General features: G+C 36.2%; 1 protein-coding gene across 3 annotated transcripts in view; it reads left to right on the top strand.

The window, feature by feature from the left end:
- The window catches only part of Rabgap1l (RAB GTPase activating protein 1 like), a 526,658-nt gene that overhangs the window by 349,700 nt on the left and 153,024 nt on the right, over positions 1–23,934 (top strand). For all 3 annotated transcript variants that reach the window (XM_048356662.1, XM_048356663.1, XM_048356664.1), the window contains exon 18: positions 20,507–20,548. In XM_048356662.1, the coding sequence (XP_048212619.1) occupies positions 20,507–20,548 (42 nt within the window). The remainder of the gene's footprint in view (positions 1–20,506; positions 20,549–23,934) is intronic.

Genomic DNA, 23,934 nt, shown 5'->3' with positions numbered 1-23,934 from the left:
TTTAATCACTTTGCCACTTGCCACTCAGATAAGATTACTTCTTTGTTAAAAGCAAAATTTTAGCCAATGATCTTAATGGACATTTTCGTTCGATTTCTTTTCACAGATTTGTCTCACAAAATTCTCCAAGTGTGCTTGGAATATGGCCCAGTGGCAAGAGTGCTTGCCTCATATACATGAAGCCCTGGGTTCGATTCCTTAGCACCACATATATAGCAAACGGCCAGAAGTGGTGCTGTGGCTCAAGTGGTAAAGTGCTAGCATTGAGCAAAAAAGAAGCCAGGGACAGTGCTCAGGCCCTGAGTCCAAGGCTCAGGACTGACCAAAAAAAAATAAAAAAATCTCCAAGTGTGTTTTTTACCCCCTCCTTTCTTTTTTACCTTCTTACAAAAGATGTAAGGAAAGCTCCAGTATTCCTCTTAATCTTGTCAGGGTAACTGACAGCTTGTGTCAGTTCAGTTCTCAGATAGTTCAATTTTTAGAGTACCAAATATATTCAGCTTTATATAGTAACTTGATATTTTCTGAAATTTAAGGAAATCATTGACCCTTCAAATTAGAATATATCTCCTGCTCCTCCTTCCTTTTCAAGATGATGGGAAAATGATGGTTCTACATTATCTGATAAATACCACCATGTATAATTCCCCTTTCAAGGAAGTGTTCTCATTATATAATATTCTCCCCTTTTGTCCCTAGAATCTCCTCCATGCTCCCACACCATCACACACACACACACACACACACACACACACACACACACACACACACACACACACAGTTAAGGGGGGAAAAACAAATTTAAGAAAACCTCATCAGAATGCTGAAAAAAATGCTTTAACTGATAAAGAATTTCTTAGGCCACTTTAAAGTTGAACAGCAGCTTGCAAAACTAGAAAACCTTGTCTCTTTCTCACTAAAATTTTATATAAATCACAGTAGCTAACAAACCAATCAAACAAAAAAGGAAAAAGAATTAAATAAGAAATAACAAGTTATTTTTTGCTACAGAAAACCTCATAGCAGTTAAACTATGTATAAAAAAAATTGAATGAGCTGGGAATGTGGCTTAGTGGTAGAGTGCTTGCCTAGCATGCATGAATCCCTAGGTTCGATTCCTGAGCACTACATAAACAGCAAACGCCAGAAGTGGTGCTATGGCTCAAGTGGTAGATTGCAAGCCTTGAGCAAAAAGAAGCCATGGATAGTGCTCAGGCTCTGAGTTCAAGCCCAGGACTAGCCAAAACAAAACAAAACAACAAAATGAACAAGGTAGCTAAACATCCTCTTAAATTTGTAACTGACTGTTTAAAACATAGAAAACACACATTGAACTTCTGTGTATCTGGCTAAGAAACAAAACAATACTAACATGACTAGAAATGTTATATGCATACTCTGTAAACTTCCTTCAAAAGAACTGTTCTGTAGAATATTATGTTTCTTATCCATGTATGTATTTGAGCAATTTATGACTGAATATATTTGGAAAAGATTTCATTAATTATTTCTCCAAATAGGACCTGAATTTTTCTTCTCTAAGTCTGCCTTATCTCCTATCAGTAAGTCCTAGTTAGTCTTTCCACTTGGATTTTGTCTCTTTTTTCCCCCCGGCTTTTTGTCTCTTTTTTCCCCCCATTGTTCTTCAGAGCATCCAGAGTGAATTTTATAAAGCACATTTCAAGTTATGTCCCTCTATGTTAGATCCATTCAGTGCCTTCCGACTGAATGTTTGCACTTCTTTTTTTAAAAAAACTTTTATTGTCAAACTGATGTACAGAGAACTTACAGTTTCATACGTTAGACATTGGATACATTTCTGGTACTGTTTATTACCTCCTCCCTCATTCTCCCCTCCTTCCTCCCCCTTTCTCTCTCCCTCCATGAGTTGCTCAGTTGATTCACACTAAATAGTTTTGCAAGTATTGCTTTTTGTAGTAGTTTGTCTTTTTACCCTGTGTCTCTTGATTTTGGTATTCCCTTTCAGTTTCCTAGTTCTAATACCAGTATACACGGTTTCCAATGTACTCAGATAAGATACAGAGATAGTGCAGGTACAACCACAGGAAGGGGATACAAGAGAATCATCAATAATAGAAGCTACAGTTTCACATCGCATGTTGAAAGTAATTACAACAGTGATATAACAGTCATTTCCATAACATGGAGTTCATTTCACTTAGCTCCATCTTAGGTGTTCATAAGGGTAGAGCTATTGGGCTCTTGTGATCCTCTGCTGTGACTTGTACTTTCTTTTTCTTAATAATAATGGTCTCCTCTTTCTTCCACAACAATATCCTTATCAGTCTTCCTTTCTGGTCTCCAAGACGAGCCTTTTAGATTCCAGAACACATAGGAGTTTTTAAAGTTGAAAACATTTTAATGTTTTTTTCCTTTCTGCCTAGAGCATGTTCTTTATTCTTTTTAATTTTTTCTATTTTTTAACTTATTTTTAAGTGGGCATCTTAACTATATTTTTTCCATTGTATTGCTTTCCAAATATCTGTTTCCTATACAGATCTCCAAAATGAAAAGTTGTGCCTTTTTGTGTACCAGTATCTAACTTGTGGTAGGTACACACAAAATACCTGATGAAGGAAAATAGGAATAAAGAATTAGTAGATAAAATTACTTTATCATCTTCATTTAAATTCTTCAGGCTGAAAACTTACTTCTTGAGTTTTATAAGAAAAGCAATAACTTCATACTTTTGGAAATTCCTTTTACTGTAGTTAAAATATTTTAAGAAACAGAAGCCTAGATATAGTAGCTCATATATATTAGTGTTTATTATAAAATAGGAAATCCAACAAAAATTAGCTAATTTCCTCAGGAAGGACAGTCACCAAAGGAACTACAGGCAATTGCTATCAATGAATCAGGTGCTCTCCTCTTTTTCCTGACCTACTTTATTGCTTTATTGTTTTATTGTGCAGGGCCTAAAATATTTCAGAAAGATCTGTATGACATTTTAACTCTAATATCACCGGTACTTAGCACTATTCTTATGTATCCTTTAGATAAAACTTCTGAACCTGATTGGTACTAAACAAATTTTTAAATAAGCCTGAATAGCCAAGTTACATCGAGGTCACTATGGGCCACAGTCCATGACTTGTCTACTATGTTGTTGTTCAGGGAATCAGTCTAGGGTGGGTGACATGAAGTAAATCCTCTTTAACAGTTATACACGGAGGCATCTTTCCTGATAAAGAACACTAATGATATAACGCAACAAAACATCTCTAGAGTGGGTGTAGGAGTTGTCTTCTCCGAGTTGAAGTGATTGCTGTTGTTCCAAATCATTTTCATTTTTTCCCCAAATCATTTTCATGATATACTTTTGAATAAAGGCAACACACAACTCTGATCTATGCAAATGATTTTAATGATTATCTGCAGAGCTATATGAAGTATTTGAAAACTTCCATTATCTACCTGTAAGCTGGGTCATGGGAACACCTTTTAATACTTTATTTTTCTCCAGTATGGGGTCTTTCTTGCTCACAGCTAGTGCTTGACCATTTGATCCACTGCCTTCTGCCCAGTTTGGGCCTCCTACCCAGCTTTTTGCTGGCTAATTGAAGACGGAGTTTCACAGGCTTTTCTGCCTAGGCTGCCTTCAAATTACCATCTTCCAGGCCTCAGTCTCTTGAGTAGCCAGGAGTACAGGCGTGAGCCTCCAACACCTAGATGTTTCAATACTTTCTGTTGCAATTATTACTAGCAATGTTCCTCTAATTCATAAATTATATTACAGAAGAGAAGTAGAACTATCATAGTATTAACTCAAAATAGATTTGAAAATGAAACCTTATGATAGTTACTCACTTCTCTGTCCTGCTTTATACATAACCAAATATTAAAACCTTAGATTTCTCTTTTTAAGTCTCAGAAACTGGAAGACATGATGCTAAAAGGCTTTATTTATTAGAAGGTTTCTAGTCTATATGCTCTACTAAAAGCTGCATACCTTGTTCTACTCCCGACAGAGTGCTACCCTTTATATTCCTGTTACAGTTGGCCAATTTAGAAGCAAACAAATATTTTTGTCTCTCCTAAGACATCCTTAGTATTTACTCTTAATTTTTTAAAATATATTTTTATTGTCAAGGTGATATACAGAGGGGCTACAGTTACATACAAAAGGTAGTGAGTACATTTCTTGTCAAACTTGTTACCTCCTTCCTCATTTTTCTCCTACCTTCCCACTTTCCCAATCCCACCCACCCAAGTTGTATAGTTAGTGTACAACATATTGTCTTGTAAGTATCATTGTTGCATTGGTTCACCCTTTGTCATTTGTCTCACCATTTTGATGTTCCCCTTCCCTTCCCTAATTCAGATAAACATATATACAATAACCAGGGTACCATATGGAACCAACCCAGATGACCCTCAGTAGATGAATGAAACAAGAAAATGTGGTACATATACACAATGGAATTCTATGCTTCTATCAGAATGACATTGTTCCATTCATAAGGAAATGGAAGGACTTGGGAAAAATTGTAAGTGAAGTGAGCCAGACCCAAAGAAGCATAGACTCTATGTTTTCCCTCATTGGTAATAATTACTATATATCTAGGATAGTCCTAACAGAGGATCACAGTAGCTCAATGACTATGTATCTATGACCTATGTACCTATATAAGCTGACGCTAAGCAAAATAAACTAAAAGATATGGAAACAAGTGATTTTTCATTGTTGATATTTTTGCTCTCATTTTAAGGTTACAGTCTTAACAGTTTTCAGCATAGCCTTCATTGTCTCATTCCAAGACTGTTGATCTAATGTCTCAGGTGCCCTTTCACTGATGTAGCAGGATCTCTCCATGTTACTTTGCTTCTCATACTTCTAGTACTCTGTACAAGCTGCCCTTTTCAGGTATTTCGTTAAAAGCATCCATTGTTTTAACATTTTAACCACACAGTGGTTTGACCTTTTCATCATTTATCCAGATCCTCTTAATTATATCTCAACATACCAGTACTAGAATTTCTTTTTTTTTTTTTTGCCAGTCCTGGGGCTTGGACTCAGGGTCTGAGCACTGTCCTGGCTTCTTTTTGCTCAAGGCTAGCACTCTGCCACTTGAGCCACAGCGCTACTTCTGGCCATTTTCTGTATATGTGGTGCTGGGGAATTGAACCCTGGGTTTCATGTATGCGAGGCAAGCACTTTTGCCACTAGGCCATATCCCCAGCCCCCAGTACTAGAATTTCTATCCACTAATGGTATCCAGATGTCAGTACTAGAATTGCTGATTGCATTAGTTTAAAAAGAGGCATAATGGGACCTTTTGGTTTCCTGCTTTTTGGATTGTTTTATTTGAGCATTAAAAAGCTCTTATTTTATAAATGTCCGCTTGACATTTTCCCTCTTGAACATGTACTAGTAGCATAGCCCATTTTCTCTTTTTTTCTGAGGGGAAATGCCAGAAAAATTTCTCTAGCTGGATAGTACCATTTCTTTTTGGGCCGCTGGCTTGTTGACCTATTGGATTGTAAGTTGGGTCATGTTGGGTAGTTGTTTCTTAAATTATTTAGTTGTTTCTTATGTAAGGCACCCAAAGCTTCTAGTGGTATGTTTCTTTGTAAAGGTATTAGTATGTTTTTTACAAAAAGATTTAGTTGTTTTCCTAGTATCCCAGTGAAGTTAAGTAGGCACATACTGCTACAGACTAGTTCTCTTGGCTTACTAATTGATGAATAGGCAAGAGTATATTTTGTTCATGTAAATTTCTGTGGTCCTGGGGATTGTACTCAGAGCCTATATGTGCCAAGCAAACATCGTACTACTATGTTACATCCCAGACCTTATTTTTTTGAGGGAAGGTCTGCTATATAGGTTACATATGTAACCTGGGGGTTACAATTACATAAGTCAGGTAATTGGTATGGGCAAGTGATCTTATTAGTCATTTCTTCAAAGAAGATATATAAATAGCCAATAAACATGAAAATATTTTAATACTATTAGCCATCAGGTATCTGTTAGTCCAAACTTCAGTGAGATACACTTTCAAGACAACTAGAATGGCTGTAATAAATAAGATAGACAGACATTGGTAATAGGATGTAGAGAAACTGAAGCCTTCACAAGTTGTTGGCTGGAATATAAAATGGTACAGCCATCTTGGAAAATGGTTAGTAAGTTTCTTAGAAAATTTAATGTAGAAATGTATGTAATGCCTGATCACAGACTAGAGGAGTGCTGTCAGTATGTACTATTCCTTGATATGGATAGACATTACATAAATGTTATTGCTCTACAGAATTATTGAGCTATATGAAAAAAAGTTAACTGTAGAACTGTCATGTAACACAGTATATGACACAATAATTTGGCCCACATGGCCTTATTCAGATGTTTACTTTCAGTTAGACTGGTAAATGGTGTATGATCATTCAGATGAACCAAGAACATATAGTCACATGTGGAAAGTTGTATATAAATGGTTATAAAAGTATTATTTTCAGGGGGGCAGTGTGGGGGCTTGGACTCAGGGCCTGAGCACTGTTCCTGGCTTCTTATTGCTCGAGGCTAGTATTCTAGCTCTTGACCCACAGCACCACTTCTAGATTTTTCTGTTTATGTGGTGCTGAGAAATTGAACCCAGGGCTTTGTGCCTGCTAGGGAAGCAATGTACTGCTAAGCCACATTCCCAGCCTAAAACTATTATTTATAACAACTAAAAAGGGAAACCTCAAATACACATTGATCAAGAACTGAATAAACAATATGTGGTACATCTATATAATAGAATTTTATTTAGTCATAAAAACAATGTGAAGACACATACTACATGGGTGTGCCTTGAATGTATTATGCTAAATGAAGGAAACTAGACACAAAAATTATTATATGATTTAATTCTCAGGAAATTTCCAGAAGATGCAAATCAAGAAACAAAGAGTAGATATGTGGTTAGCAGAGCTAGGAGAGGAAGAAAATTTGGAGTAACAATTTACAGGTAAAGCAGGTACAGGTAGATTTCTTTTCAGAGCTAAGGTATCAAAGTGTTTGCTATTTAGATCATATTGATGGTTGTATAACATTGTAAATATACTGAAAGCTACTGAATTTTTATACTTCTAACAGTCAAACTTTTTCAGTATGAGTAATGATTGTTGAGCATAAAAAATTTACAAACTTCTTAAGTGCATTATTCTTTGAGTGTGTAGCCTTAAAAATCTTTCTGTTTAGGGGCTGGGAATATGGCCTAGTGGTAAAGTGCTTGTCTCATATACATGAAGCCCTGGGTTCGATTCCTCAGCACCACATAAAGAAAAAGCCAGAAGTGGTGCTATGGCTCAAGTCGCCAAGGGCTAGCCTTGAGCAAAAAGAAGCCAGGGACAGTGCTCAGGCCCTGAGTTCAAGCCCCAGGACTGGCAACAAAAACAAAACAAAAATCTCTTTGACCAATAGACTTCAGTTCCTAAAGGTTAAAGAAAGCTAATTTAAGAGTTGTATATATGTATATAGTAATGTGTTCAGACTAATGGATATATGCTTTTGAACGTTTTAATCAATTGTATAGCAATAACAGCAATGAGTTCTTGGGCTATAATTTTATGGTTTAGTAGGGCTTATTGAATGGTATGGATATTTTTCTTTCTGTGGAAGAAAGAGAAGGTTGAGATGGAAAAGAATGAGTGCACTCATTTCTTTTCTTTGAATTCATTAGTTTGACAAATTCTAGGAAGTAGGTAATCATCCAAGGTAATGGATTCAGAGAAACACGAAACTTGGGAGAAATGTCCCAGGAAATACGTTTTAGTGGTTGATGTGTTTTAGTGTTAATTCTGGGGACATAAAACTTTGGTGTGATATGTTTATAAAAAATTTCATTCAGATGTTATCATGGGTCTATCAACATAGTCAAACTGACAGAGAACAGATGCATATTTTAACAGCTAAACTTCTTTAGCAATAGTATCTGGCTTAGCCTTGTTTCACAGCAGTGAGGCAGCAGGACAAATTGTGATTAAAAATAAACAGATTTTATGTCATGAAGATTTAGGAGAAGAACAAGGTGAACCTTTTAGAGTTAGTATTTGTGAAATAGAACCAATGGGTCTGTATTTTTATATTACAAAATATTTAGAGATTTTCCAGATTTTTCATCCATATTAGAAAATGGTACAAGATCACAAATAGTGTCCTATAAATATGAAGCTTAAAATCGCTTGAAAATATAAAATTAGCACAAGCTTTTTTATAAAATTGATTTACTGTCAAAGTGATATACACAGCGGTTACAGTTTCATACATAAGGCAGTGAATTCATTTCTTATCAAACCTGTCACCTCCCTCATTTTCCTCCCACCTTCCCAATCCCCAACCCCCCACAATTGTACAGTTGGTTTACAGCATACAGTTTTGTAAGTATTGCTGTTGCATTGGTTCACCTTTTACCCTTTGTCTCTCCATTTTGATGTTCCCCTTCCTTCCCTACTTTTGATACACGTATATACAATACCCAGTGATATCAGGGGTAAAACCATAGGAAAGACAAAAAGAAAATGGCATAATTTCACATGATACATTGAACATAACAACAACCATGATAAACCACTTATTTCCATAACTTGGAGTTCATTTTGCTTAGCATCATCTTATGTGTTCATGTGTATTGAGCTATTGTGATCTGCTGGGACTATCCTAGACATGTACTAATTATCAACTATGAGAGAAACCTTAATATCTATGTTTCTTTTGGTCTGGCTCACTTCACTTAGTATGATTTTTTCCCCCAAGTGTTTCCATTTCCTTATGAATGGGGAAATGTCACTGTTTCTGATAGAGGCATAAAATTCCATTGTGTATATGTACCACATTTCCTTGATCCATTCATCTGCTGAGGAGCATCTGGGTTGGTTCCATATTTTAGCTATGGCAAATTGTGTTGTGATGAGCATAGCTGTGCTGGTGGCTTTGGTGTGGTCTTGCTTGTAATTTTTTGGGTAAATGCCCAAAAGTGGGGTTGCTGGGTTATAGAGGAGCTCTAAGTTTAGTCTTTTGAGGAACCTCCATACTGTTTTCCAGTGGTTTAACAAGTTTACACTCCCACTAACAGAGTAGTAGGGTTCCCTTTTGGCCACATCCTCTCCAGCATCTGTTGTTATTAGTTTTCTTGATAATGACCACTACTGGGGTGAGGTGGAATCTCAATGTTGTTTTTATTTGCATTTCTTTTTTGGCCTGTGATGCTGAGCACTTCTTCATGTGCCTCTTGGCCATTCTCATTTCATAAGAAGTCTCTTTTACGTCTTTAGCCCATTTATTAAGGGGGCAGTTGTTTCTTTGAGGATTTGATTTGGGAGAATTTAATTTTTTGAGTTCTAAGTATATTTTAGATATGAGGCCTTTGTCTGTTGTATGGTCAGTGAAAATCTTCTCCCGTTCTTGGGCTTTCTATTTATTTTGTAAGCTATATCCTTTGCCATGAAGAAGCTCTGCAGTTTGATGCAGTCCCATTTGTCCAACCTTTCTTTGATTTGTTGTTTCTTGGCCTTTATTAAGAAAGTTTTGACTTATGCCAAGGAGCTCAAGTGTTTCTCCTTTTCCTTCTCACAATTTGTTCAGGTTATCTGATTTTACCTCGGGGTCTTTGATCCATTTGGAATTGATTCTGGTGCAGGGTGATATATAAGGATCTAGCTTTAGTTTGTTACAAGTGTTGAACCGATTTTGCCAGCACCATTTGTTAAAGAGGCTTTCTTCCATCCTATTTTTTTAGCTTCTTTATCAAAGATTAAGTGGCCATAGGTCTGTAGGTTCATTTCTGGGTCTTCAGTTCTGTTCCTTTGGTTCTCAGGCCTGTTGTAGCACAAGTTTTTTTGTAAAGTCTATTTATGAATACATTTTTAAAAAAGAAATGTGTAGTTTGTTACTGAATGGTTGATCCCATTTTCTTTGATTAGCCTATTTCTTTAATGAAAAAAGTCCACAAACTTAAGATGCTTTACACTTACTTGAATAGTATATTTGAATGGCTTTGTAATGTACCAACCCAGCTATTTGTTGACAATTAATTTATCAGCTTTTGTTTGAGCAACATGAAGGACACTAGCTCTTCTGATTATTTCTTTCTTTTCTGGTGCTTCAATCAATACTGTATGTGGCTAACAGAACTCATCTAGGCCTACTCTGAAGCATAGGCATCCTCTTACTGCTTTTCTACCTGTCAAATGGTGGAACTTTGGATGTTCATTGTGCTTATTATTTACAGATAAACAAAGACTGAGCCCTCATCTGACATTTATCTTTTGTAAGACAGTCATGGTAAAAAGGCAAACCATTGCAATAGCAATATTTACAAAAGCAATTGGAGTAAACCAACTGTACAACTCATGGGGGAGTGAAGGTAGGGGGGTAGAAGGAAGATGGGGGAAAATGAGGGAGGAGGTAACAAGTTGGATAAGAAATGTACTTTACTTATGTTTGAAACTGTAACCCTCTGTACTTCACTTTGACAATAAAAAAAGAAATAATACTGATAGATTATTTTCTCTGAAATCTCTTATCGCCAATTTCACAAAATTAATATTCTGATTTTAATTATTTCTTCCTTAGCCTTCATCATAGCCTCCTAATCTCATTATAAATCTGTCAAAGTAGCCAATTAATACCTTCTAATTATAATAGAAATACAACTGTATAATAGTAGGAATACGCATGCCTTGCAGACACAAAGCACTGACGATATTTTGAAATGTATCAAAGCTTACATATTTTCAACTATCTAGGTGATCATTTAACAATTTTTTGTTGTTGACAAATGATATGATGGAGGGACATTAAATCCTACGTATAGTATAGCCCAATTTTTGTGTTTTTATTAAAATTTTTTTGATAAATGTATATTTATTTTAAAAATACAAATGTAATACTATCTTAATATTTTAATTAACTTAAGATTTTGTGAGTAATACAAATAAAGTATGATGTACTAATCTCCTTTCTGTGGAAAACTCCAATTCCCTTTCCTTAGCAGATTATTACCTCTGTGAATGTTTGAAAGATTCATTGAAGAATTAAGGATGTTACATTTTGATAACCTTGTGCGATCTCTACTAACAGGTCCCCAAGAGAGTATTTAACTTCCTCATTAGTTCCTCAATGTTTAGAACATTCTGTGCTCTTCTGTGCACAGATAAATGAATATCAAGCTTTTGAAAAAATGTTGCTTCTAATATCATTTTCAAGTAGGCTCTATACTTCTTAATTAATTAGTTCACTTTTAATTTAGTTACACAATTCTTTTTTTTCAAATTTTTATTATCAAACTGATGTACAGAGAGGTTACAGTTTCATACGTTAGGCATTGGATACATTTCTTGCACTGTTTGTTACCTTGTCCCTCATACCCCCCTTACCCTTTCCCCCCCTGAGGAGTTACACAATTCTTAAACTTGACTTAGACTGCCCAAATGACTTTTGAAGCATTTTAAATGTTAAGAAATAAATGCAGGCTGGTAGCTCATGCATGTAATCTTAGCTATTCTGGAGGATGAGATCTGAGGTTTGAAGTTCAAAGCCATCCTGGAATGAAATTCCATGAGGCTCTTCAGTAAACCAACAACAAAAAAAGCTGCAAGTATAGTTGTGGCTTAAGTAGTAGAGTATCAACCTTGAGGGGAAAGGGCTAAGGGACTCTGCCAAGGTCCTGAGTTCAAGCCCCAGGACTGCCATGCATACACCAAAAGAATTAACTGTAAGGATATAAGGAGACCTTAAGAATTTGAAGATATACTTGTTAGAGGCACTGTGCAGTGACTCCCAGCTTGGCCACATATTAGAATCCCTTGAAGACCCTAGGCCCCACCAAGGTTAACCAAATTAGATTTCAGCATTATTAAAACTAATGTACAATTGTTGTGCTAATTCTTGGCAATGCTAAGCTATCAATCTGGATTCAGAATAGAAATACCTTGAAAAAATTCTTAAGAATATAGGTAGCCACACTCTTCTGCAGCAAAACTTTTTTCATTTATTCTGAGACAGAGGAGAGGGAAGGGGAGCACAGGAAAGAGAGGGAGGGAAAGGGAGAGGGAGAAGAAGAAGGAGAGTGTAAAAGATCCCCAGAGATGACTACACGTATTTTGGTTTCCTACTAAGACACAAACCTAGGGATAAGGGTGAGCATTACAATATTTATTAGTATCCATGTGTTGATCTGGGTAGGTCTTAGGTCTTGCTAGATATATTATCTATTTCTAAGCACAATTGCAAGCCATTTCTTAAAGGTTTGAAAGCCTCCACTGTATAGGGAACAGAAAAAGCCAGAAGTGGCTCTGTGGCTTAAAAGGTAGAATGCTAACCTTGAGCAAAAAGAACCAAGGACAGTGCTCGGGCCCTGAGTCCAAGCCTCAGGACTGGCAAACAAAACAAAACAAAAACCAAGAAACTATACACAAAACTAAGGGAAGAGAAGATGAGTTCATTTTGGGGGGGGGGGGGCATATATTATATTGTATTATATTGGATATAAGGGAAGGCTTAGCCAGAAAGGTCGTAAAAGGCTTACTAGGAAGACATGTGAAATCCTCATTTTAAAAAACAGTACAAGAAATGTATCCATTGCCTAACGTATGAAACTGTAACCTCTCTGTGTACATCAGTTTGATAATAAAAATTTGAAAAAAAAAAAAAAAAAAAAGCTGTTACTTGATTTTCGATGTTACAATGTGGCCCTCTAGTGGACATGTAGAAAAATCCCCAAACTCAAGCGCCACTTTTTTGTTATCGTTCTGGTTCTGAGGCTTGAACTCAGGGCCTGGGCTCTGTCCCTGAGCTTTTTTTGCTCAAGCCTAGCACTCCATCCCTTGAGCAACAGCTTCATTTTCAGCCTTTTTGGTAGTTTATTGGAGGTAAAGAGTCTCATTGACTTTGTTGCTGGGTTGGCTTTGCACAATCCTCAGATCTCAGCCCCCTGAGTAGCTATGGTTACATTGGCATCCAGCACATTCTTATATACTGATTATCAGTGGAATTCTACTGTTTAGCTCTTTTAAAAGAATGAGCTGGGGGCTGGAAATGTGGCTTAGTGGTAAAGTGCTTGCCTAGCATGCATGAAGCCTTGGGTTCAATTCTCAGCACCACATAAACGGAAAAAAGCCGGAAGTGGCGCTATGGCTCAAGTGGTAGAGTACTAGCCCTGAGCAAAAGGAAGCCAAGAACAGTGCTCAGGCCCTGAGTTCAAGCCCCAGGATTGGCAAAACAAAACAAATAAAAGAATGAACTGGTTTGTTTTGGTGCTGACACTAGGGCATGAACTCAGGATCCTGTACTCTTGCTCAGCTTGCTTGCTTACAGCCAGTACTTTATCACTTGATAAATACCTCCATCCATTTATGCTTTGAGTCTTACTTTTTGGAGGACGAGCCCAGTCGCATGTTCTATTTATATACCTCATGTGTAGATGGAATGACAGGCATGTACTACCACAGCCAGCTTTTTGCCGGAACTGGCCTCAATTAAATCCTCCGAAGTAGCTAGAATTATAGGCATAAGCTACCACACCCAGACTAAAGCCTATACTTAAAAGTACCTATTACTTGTTTCTTTATATTTATGTGATAATAGAGGGACATGAAAACTAAATTCAAAATATGAGCCAGGATTGTACTCTTGACCAGAAAAAGGATAAGAGTAGGGGTATTTGACAAAACTTACAATGAATTTCTACTTACATACAGTACTGACATTTGATAGAACTGAGTGAAAGGTATGTAGGAAATTTTGAAACTGTTTCTACAGTTTTTTTATAAATCTAAAATTATTTCAAAATTGAGTTTTTAATTTTTTAATGTTAAGTAGTTTTACAAAGAAGTTGCCATTCAATAACGTAGTATATGAATACAATGAGTCTTGATCAGTGTTATCCATCATCTTTCTCCCCATCTATCTCAACTTCACCCCTTCCCTTAATTTTCTTAATTTTGTAGAATATGCATTGGATTTTAATATTGTATTTCCCTTATCTTCCTCTCTTCATTCATCTACTTCCTTCTCCTGGGCCTTACCCTCCTTTTGATTACCCATTTCCTGGTGTTTATTGTGTTGGACTGTGAGTTTTCTTTCTAAGAATTTACATCATTTGAATTCTCCATTGAGTTGACCATATTTTGATTAATACTTGTGTATAATTTGGATACTACCCTAATATATATTGATATGTATGCTTGTATATTCGTAGATTAATTCTAGCTTCCACATATGAAACAAAACATATCCTTTCTCTCTCAGGGCTTTACTTCACTTAACATGTTCCCCCTCCCCAGCCTTCTGTTTCTTTTTTTTTTTAAATTATAACACATTTATTGTGATACAGTGATCCCTTCTCATTTGCAGAGTCATATTCCAAGACCCCCCTCCATCGCCACCATGAATTGCTGAGACCACCTAGTACTAAACTAATGTATACTGTTTGTATACAAACATACCCATGAGGAAATTCAATTTCTAAATGTTTCTTTGCAAATGATGCAATCACATTCTTTCTAAATGATGAGTAAAATTCTATTGTGTATATATGTATCACATTCTCTTGATCCATTTGTCCATTGCGGTGCAACTGATCTGATTCTATACCTTGGCCATGGTGAATAGAGGCGTAATATCTAGAATAGAAGGCTTTAGAAACTAAAGCTTCAAAGAATCAGCAACCCAATTTGATCTCTAAAGACCTAAGTGCTGATGCATCTTGGCACTTCAATGTTACCTTTTTAGCAGTTCTTCCTGGTGCCATCAGCATAGTTTTTTTGTTTGTTTTGTTTTTGTTGTCAGTCCTGGGGCATGGAATCAGGGCCTGAACACTATCCCTGGCTTCTTTTTGCTCAAGGCTAGCACTCTACCTCTTGAGCCACACTGCCACTTCTGACTTTTTTCTATATATGTGGTGCTGAGGAATCGAACCCAGGGCTTCATGTATAGGAGACGAGCACTTTACCATGAGGCCATATTTCCAGCCCCAGCATAGTTTACATTTTTTTGACAGCTTCTCACATAATCTGTCAGTTCTCTGAACTCATGATTGCCTACTCATCAGAGCCAAAATGTTCAATGTCATTGTTTCAGTGACTGCTCTACTGTCAGCCTTTATTTTATGCAGGATTGTGGGGGCTCAATTCTTGGCCTACTCAGGAATATTATGATCTGAACTTTGGTATAATTATTCAATTGAGGGCAATTATTTGTAGGCGTTCTTTAAGGCAAAGATGTTACCAGAATGGGACTAAATTTTGAAACAGCAGCATCCAAATCAGTTAAAGAACTACTTTATGCGCACAAAGCTAAAATCTGTTGTCACCGGAGGAAGTGGTGATCTTTTCTACCGCATAATGAATTGTTATTGCGTCCTGTCCTCCAAGCAGTCGGTTATTTTTTATGAGGGTTTTCAATATGTAGACAAATAATAGAATTTGGTTTTAGTTGAAGCTTCCTATCTATTATCTTTCTACTCTCCCCCAAAAATGTGCTTGTCTTTAAATAGAAAGAACCCTTTTCATCCTCTAGAAATTAGAGAACACACTAAATTATATTCAAATAATTCATTTATTCATTTTCTCTTTCTTGAAGAGATAGCTTACTAATCAACAACTTATAAGCAGAAAAGGTTTATTTTGGCTTAGAGTTTTAGTGGTTTCAATCTTGGATTGATTCACCCATTGCTTTGGTCCTATTACAATTGGCAGCATATCCTAGTTTGGATATACTGGGAAGAAAATGGCCCACCTTGTGTCTGGGAAGTGAAAAGAAAGTGAGAGGACAAGAAACTAGTGGCTTATATTTCTCTCCAGAGAAATGCCCCTAGTATCCTGAAGAGTTCCTGCTTGCCCCACCTCTTAAATGCTTCATTGGTAGTAGTACTTGGGAAGCAAGCCTCTTCCACATGGACCTTTGGGTCTTTTATGGCCCAAATTATGGCATTCACTTATATATTGGGCCATTTTCTTTAACTGAGTGGTTTATAACATAGAGTTAAGAGTATTAAGTATTTAAATCTATATTTATGAACCAACCATTTTGCTTTAGAAAATTCACATTAAGAATGTTTTTCTTTTCTTTCTTAGATAAGGTCTTGATATTTTAGTCCAGACCAGCCTTGAACTCACAATCCTTCAAGTGCTAAGATGCATGTATGCTCTATTATGCTTGGCCCATTAATTTCCTTATGTATGAAAGGGAATGTTATGGTTCTTGTGGGGTAAGATAAGAACATGCTTTTAACATAACAAACTCAGAATTTGACACAAAGAAACTATCCTGTGATTATTTGATCTTATTTATTCTGTTATTATTTTTAACATGAGTTAGATCTTGTACTATATATAACAAGTGGCTATAGAAGCATGTTTGTTTGTTACATTTTTATTTGGGGCCTTATGTATGCCAAGCAAGTTTAGTGGTACTGTGGCTCACATGGTAGAGCGCTAGTCTGGAGCAAAAGAACTCAGGGACAGGGCACATGTTCTGAGTTCAAGCCCCTTGACTGATATAAAAATGTTGCAGTCCTGCATACAAAAACCAAATGGGAAAAACACAAATTTCAAGCCAACCAATCATTTGCTCTACCACATAACCAGCTCTAATTTTTCAGAATTTTTATCCCCTTAAGTCCTATTAGATACTTGTTAATCCTCCAATAACAATTGCTACTGATTATATATTCCTGATTATATATTTCAGTTTCTTGAAAACACCAACATTTTTGTTTATAAAATATATTTCAAAAAATACATTTCAGACTTGGAAACAATCATATTAAGTGAAATAAGTCAGACCCAAAGAAAACATTGGTTCCATAGTTTCCCTCCTTTGTAATAATTAGTATATGTCTACGATAGTCCTATCAGATGCTCACAATAACTCAATACCTATATGTTCATATGACCATATAAAATGAACTCCAAGATATGTAACAGAAGTTTTACTTTGTTGTTGTTTTTAATTAACTGTGTGAAGTTATTCTTTTTTCTTTCACTTTTTCCCACTTTGGCTTAGCCCTTGTTGTCACCTCTTTTTTATTTCGGTACCCTGTCTTTTTTTTTTTTTTTTTTTTTTTTTTGCCAGTCCTGGGCCTTAAGCTCGGAGCCTGAGCACTGTCCCTGGCTTTTTTTTTTTTTTGCTCAAGGCTAGCACTCTGCCACTTGAGCTACAGCGCCACTCTGACTTTTTCTATATATGTGGTGCTGAGGAATCGAACCTAGGGCTTCATGTATACAAGGCAAGCACTCTTGCTACTAGGCCATATTCCCAGCCCTGGTACCCTGTCTTGTATATACATTTATCTGAATTGGGGAAGGGAAAGGGAACAACAAAATGGTGAGACAAGGGTGAACGGATGCAACAGCAATACAAGACATTATGTTGGGAATTATATTAAATATATAAATAAATAGGTGCCAAAAAATACATTTCAATTCAGTTAGGAACAGGTTCAATTAGGTCATGAAAAAATATGTAAAAATAAAGAAAATGATGGGTTTGAAGAGAGAAAAGTGGTTAAGTTACACCCATATCTTGTTAATTGGAGGCATTTACTATAAATCAAAGTTGCATGTGTTACCTATTTTAAAAACAATTTCTCTGTAATGTTCTTCTTTTAAACTGATCAAAGGCTGGTATCTGGAAGTTTTTTGTTGTTGTTGTTGTTGTTTTTGGTAGGTTGTGGAGTTTGAACTCAGGGCCTGGGTGCTGTTCCTGAGCCTCTTTGTGCTCAAGGATAGCACTCTATCACTGGAGCCACGGCACCAAAATTTGTGGTTTATTGGAGATAAGAGTCTCGCTTTTCTACCCAGGCTGGCTTCAGACTGTGATCCTGAGATCTTAGCCTCCTGAGTAGCTAACCTACTGGATTACAGGCCTGAGCCACTGGTGCCAGGTTCTATATGGAAGTTTTTATAGTATAACCTCTAATGATATTTTAAAATAAAAGTTTTAACAAATAGATATGTTAGTTACAAATATTCATTTCTTTAGCAATCACAATGCATTTTGTAATTAAAATGTAGATAGATATGCTCAGCACTTGTGACTCTTGCCTATAACCCATGCTACACTAGACTAAGTAATGGAGGATTGTAGTTTGAAGGCATCATTAGCAGAAAGTCTACATGACTCCATCTGCAAAATAACCTGCAAAAAGCTGGACTGGAGGTATGGCTCAAGTTGATAGAGCACCAGTTGAAGAAGTACAAGGCCCTGAGTTCAAGCCCTGGTATTGTCCAAAAAATGAACTGGAGACAGATTTGTTGATAGAATAACACTTTTTCACTGATTTCCAATAATTTAGAGGTTTGAAAGCATCTTCTTTCTACTTACTTATCTAGACACTGGACATTCCATTCTACTTATTTTAGGCTTATATGATGTCTTTACAGAAAAGTAAAGCTCAGTTGTAATAATTGAATAAAAGAAGTTCTTAAGTTAGTGCTGTTGGCTCACTCATGTTATCCTAGCTACTTGGGAGGTGGGAGAAAAAGAAGATTGTGGTTCAAAGCCAACCCAAGCAAAATGTTGACAATATTCTATATCAAGAGAAAAAGCTAGGTATTGTGGTATGTACTTGTCATCCTGACCATGGTAGGAAGCAGATGGACTAGAAAAACAAGAACCAGAAACATGTTGATTTTAGTCCTGGTGCCAGGTTGATAAACACTCAGGTTGTAAGGTCCCGCCTAGCAGTAGTGATGTGATATGGATAGAGCAGGGAGCAGGGTAGAGGGTCTTTTTCATCATCTTATCCCACAAATTTTAGCAAATAGGCAAGAACTAGTGGGTGAGAATCTAGACTCAAATAGGAAAACCAAGCTTGCTTAATTGTAACACAAGTTTTCTTAAACTAAAATCATCTTTTTCTAATTGGGGAATTATGATAATAACTTGTCTAGACTCATCAGTTGATATGCTAATGGAAATTATGTTAATCTGTTCTTGTTGCCTTTCCTGATTATAATTTCTGTTGCTTTCGGTTTCCTAAAGAATTATCTGAGTAAACCAAAACCAAAGTATTTGGCTTATATTTCAACCAATCAAATATTTTTATTGTTTGTCTATCCTGTCATGTTTGGCAGTTGAATGTAAAAGTTCCCATTAGCAAGCCATAACAGGAATGTTCACTTAAGTTTCTCATCCTAACCGTCACTTTTATCTTTGAGGCAGAAATCCTAAGTTCTTTGCAAAGTACATTTGGTTCAGCTCTATATCCAGTAAGCAGATGTATTATGTTTATGACCAAGATAAAGGATGACACATTAAATAGATCATACACTTATGTAGAATGTCAACTCAAGACTTGAAAGATATTCTCATGGATAATGACTTGCATGGTAAGGAAACAGCCTATTCCATAGCAGCCTACCTTGTTTTTCATTCTGTTATCTTGCACACGTGAGATTCGATATCTTTTGAATATAATAGCTCAGCATCTCTTCAGAGTCACTGGGCTGAACCCATTCTTCAAATATCAGCTCCAATATGGCTTCTCCAGAAGCTGTTTAATGAAATATTGCTCTGGTTTTCAGAAAAGGAAAGGAAAATGCCTGGCTAGTAGTTCCTAATTGCTACCTGTAGTTGTGCAAATAATACTGAAGTAAACACTAAAATTTGAGGAGCAGTAGTGGAAATCATGTGGGATACTTAAAGTTCTACCCACTTGGTTTGAACTCCATCTTGTGTCTGCCACTGCAATTTAACTACATAACCCAGATGTCCAGGAATAACTTTAGATTTCTAAATTATTTTGCAATCTTTTCTTTTTTTTTTTTTTTTTTTTTTTTTTTTTTTGGCCAGTCCTGGGGCTTGGACTCAGGGCCTGAGCACTGTCCCTGGCTTCCTTTTTGCTCAAGGCTAGCACTCTGCCACTTGCGCCACAGCGCCACTTCTGGCCGTTTTCTATATATGTGGTGCTGGTGAATCGAACCCAGGGCTTCATGTATACGAGACAAGCTCTCTTGCCACTAGGCCATATTCCCAGCTATTTTGCAATCTTTAAGAAATAACTTGATGTTTACAAGTCTCAGACACAAGGAAGTAACACAAAACTAAACACAAGAAAGCAACGCCATTGTCAATGACAATAATTTCACAAGCATGTTAATTGAATAGCAACTAAATTTTTCAGGAAGTATCTCAGAGAAGGAAAATACCTTTTAAAAAATCTCATGGTGGGGCTGGGAATATGGTCTCGTGGCAAGAGTGCTTGCCTCCTATACATGAAGCCCTAGGTTCGATTCCTCAGCACCACATATATAGAAAAGGCCAGAAGTGGCTCTGTGGCTCAAGTGGCAGAGTGCCAGCCTTGAGCAAAAAGAAGCCAGAGAGAGTACTCAGGCCCTAAGTTCAAGCTCCAGGACTGACCAAAAAAAAAGTTTAAAAAAAATCTCATGATTTACTTAATAGCATATGTACAGATGAAAGGATTTAGGAATTTTATTTGAGATATATAGAAAATAGAGATGGATCTGGCTGTTCATTTTCACTCTTTTTCTGTTTCAGCGTTTGAACATAATCTTTCATGTAGCCTTGGCTCTCCTAAAGGTAAGTAAGTTTGTCCTTTAACTGCCTTGCTTCTTTGCCCTTGGAACTAGAATACTTCATTATCTAACCTTTGACTCATTCTAGACTAGCAAACACAGAAGCAGAGGACTTTTCTGAGAAACCCTAAAGCTCTCTCATTGTTTTTTGTTACTGCTTATTTGAAAGTTTATTTCTCTTAAAATCCATAATTTTGCTATTATATACTTCTTCCCCAAACATGTCAGTTTTCATTTTTACTGTTTGAATGATATTAGAGAAAAAGTTAAAATCTGCTGTTGAAATGAAGCCAAATTTTCTTCTTACTATAGTTGCATCTCTAGACATACCTAAACATATACTTTATTTAAAAAGCTTCTAAAATAAAGTGATGAAAGAAGAACTTGCTACATTTCAATTTGTAGTTCTTTCTAAGATGGCTGGAAAGTTTTGACACTTTATAATTCAATTATAATTACCTTGTTGGATTTTATATCAACATATCTATATAGCTTTCACAGTGTGGTAATAGCAAGACATTTGCTACAGGGCTAGTGAAATTACCCAGTCAAAAATGACTTTATGTTATTGGACATGATAATTGTCTTGTTTCAAAAATGGCACAGGCTGTCCTTCCCTAGTAAAACACAAATGGGAGACACTGGACTCAGACAGATTTGGTTCTAATTTCAGCTCTACTGCATGACCTTAGAGAAATTACTCAGTATTCTGAGTTCAAGTTTTGAGGCAATAATAGATATTAATTCATTGCTACAAATTAACATTGCTATAACGAGGTAATAAATAAAAGTTCTTAATATAGTGTATTGAAAATGTTACTGATAAATGTTAGATGTCATTATTATACTTACTCTTGGCATTTGTGACTCAGAATGTGTTCTTAGAATGATCATCGCTCTCTAGAATCCCTAAGCTATATTGATGTCTTTGGAACACCCTAATACTTAACTATAGATGTATCTAAATGTTCTTGATTCTAAGAAGACTCCTCGGAAAATCCAAAAATGGAGTGCTGCTCCTCCTTATTGGTTTTTGTAAAGTTAGAAAGTTAAATTATTATATATCATTTTGTGTTTATATATGAGCAATGGTTCAGCCAAAGTTATTTGTAGGAAAGTATGTTTCAACATTTAAAATAAAACAACACAAACATTTGCTTATATCTCTTAATGAGCCATGAATCTTGACCATGAATTTATTTTCTTGTCATTAAAAGATTTCCAAACAATTTCTCATATATCCTCTCAGCAGGGATAGGACAACACTTTTTTTTAGTGTTATTGCTTACTTAGATAACGTTCTACTGCTTAAGCAGAGTCTTATGTAATTGAGACTACATGTAAATCATAAAAGTAATGTAAAATCTTAAGTAAGGAAATCCAGCAAAGTTCTGATTTTTCCTGTCATATTCAGTTTTATTTTTGACTCAGATATTAAATCTTTTCCAAAATGTCTTTGGTAACTCATGTATTCTCAAGAAATGCATAGTCTGTCTTTGGATAATTCAAGACAGTTCCTCTGGATATCGTCTTTACTTCATGTGAAATTAATACTGAAGATGTTGCTTACCTTCTTAATTGACATATTGGCTTATTTGTTTTATTATAATTTACTTATTAGCATTTGTAACCTACACATCACAAGAATAGAGGATATTGTACCAGAGAATATACCTTCTCTACCAATACATAGATAATCTTCAAACATCATCTTAGAAAATTTGGCTAAACATGTGAAACCGTAGCTTCTATTGTTGATGATCCTCTTGTATCCCCTTCCTGTGGTGTACCTGCACTATCACTGTATATTATCTGAGTACATTGGAAACTGTGTATACTGGTATTAGAACTAGGAAAGTGAAAGGGAATACCAAAATTGAGAGACACAGGATAAAAAGACAAACGACTACAAAAGCAATGCTTGCAAAACTGTTTGAGTATATACATAAATATGTACATACATATGTGTATATATATGCTTATGAGAAGAATTGATGGACCATATGTAAAAATCTATAAAACTTTTCAAGAAACTAACACAGATTTCCAAAGGAACTGCAGCATTACATCCCCATCAGCAATGCACGAGCATGTTGTGAAGCACTACATTAGAGCCTCATAGTAAGTGTTGTCTTGACACCTGGGGAAAACCAGAAGACCATGTGTGGCCTAATATCAAGATACCCACCTCACTTTGCTCTCATGGATAAAGTTCCCTAGGCAAAAACAAACACTTTTTTTGTCAGTTGTGGGACGAACTCAGGCCCTGGGCTCTGTTCCTGAGCTCTTTTTCTCAGGGCTAGTGGTCTACCACTTTGAGCCACAGCTCCACTTCCAGTTTTTGAGTGGCTAATTGGAAACAAGAGTCTCACCGGCACTTCTCTACCCAGGCTGGCTTTCAACTGCAATTCTTAGATCTCAGCATCCTGTGTAGCTAGGATTATAGGTGTGAGCCACGCATGCCCAGCAACAACCACTTTTTAATCAAAAGGACAAGGCACTATTTTTTCGTATTCCTGAATAGCAAGTTATGATTCCCTGCCAGCCTACACCATTATTCAAATATGCCAATCACACAGTCCTATTGAAACTAAGAGAAACCTTAATGGAAGAGTAATGTCTCCTCAGAGGGTCAAAGCTAACTAAACTGTCAGCCCTTCTAACAATCAAAAAGAAATTTCATACTTCTAAGATATAGTGGTGGGGCAGGCAAAGGGAAACATACCTCTTTAAAAAGAGAGGAAAAGGAAGATTATAAGGGATAATGCCTTTGAGAAGTCTTCTATATCTAAACTATAACCATAAGACATAATTCATCCACCATTGGTATCTTCAAATGACCAAAAGAGGGAGTGGAGAAATAGGATTAGTAGTGAATAACAACATAAACACTCTCTAGAATCAAGGACTGTTTATTTGACAGAGTCAAAAACAAAACAAAAGGTTATAATTTAGCATGAGTGATTATTTATTGTTTTAACCTTCCAAAGGACAATTTTCCGTTTCCTTTCTGCCAGCATTGGGAAGAACTAACTCTGGAAAGAGGGGATCTATGTATCACTCTGTATGCAGGACTTTGAATAACAGTGGAGAGTAGAGAGCAACTAGCAAATGGGGTTTACTTTTCCCTAGTGATTTATGCACCAACTTGATTTTTTTGTTTTGTGCTTTTGTATGGGGACAAAATCAAGGGCTGAAGTTGAGAATGCATTTATATTTCAGATCACAAGTTGAAAGACCTGAAAACAACAAAAAGAGAAAACTCATTAACATTGTTTAGGATTTTTGCAAATTTCTTCTTTTCTGAAGTAATACCTGTTTTCCTGTGGGTGGCAGTAACACACTACTCCTTGATATGGAAATGGTACCTTGAATTCCGTGCCGGGTATC

This window comes from Perognathus longimembris, chromosome 11, assembly GCF_023159225.1.
Source record: "Perognathus longimembris pacificus isolate PPM17 chromosome 11, ASM2315922v1, whole genome shotgun sequence".
NCBI classification, from domain to species: domain Eukaryota; kingdom Metazoa; phylum Chordata; class Mammalia; order Rodentia; family Heteromyidae; genus Perognathus; species Perognathus longimembris.
The sequence above is the reverse complement of the archived record's forward strand: the minus strand, read 5'-3'. Positions and strand labels throughout refer to the sequence as shown.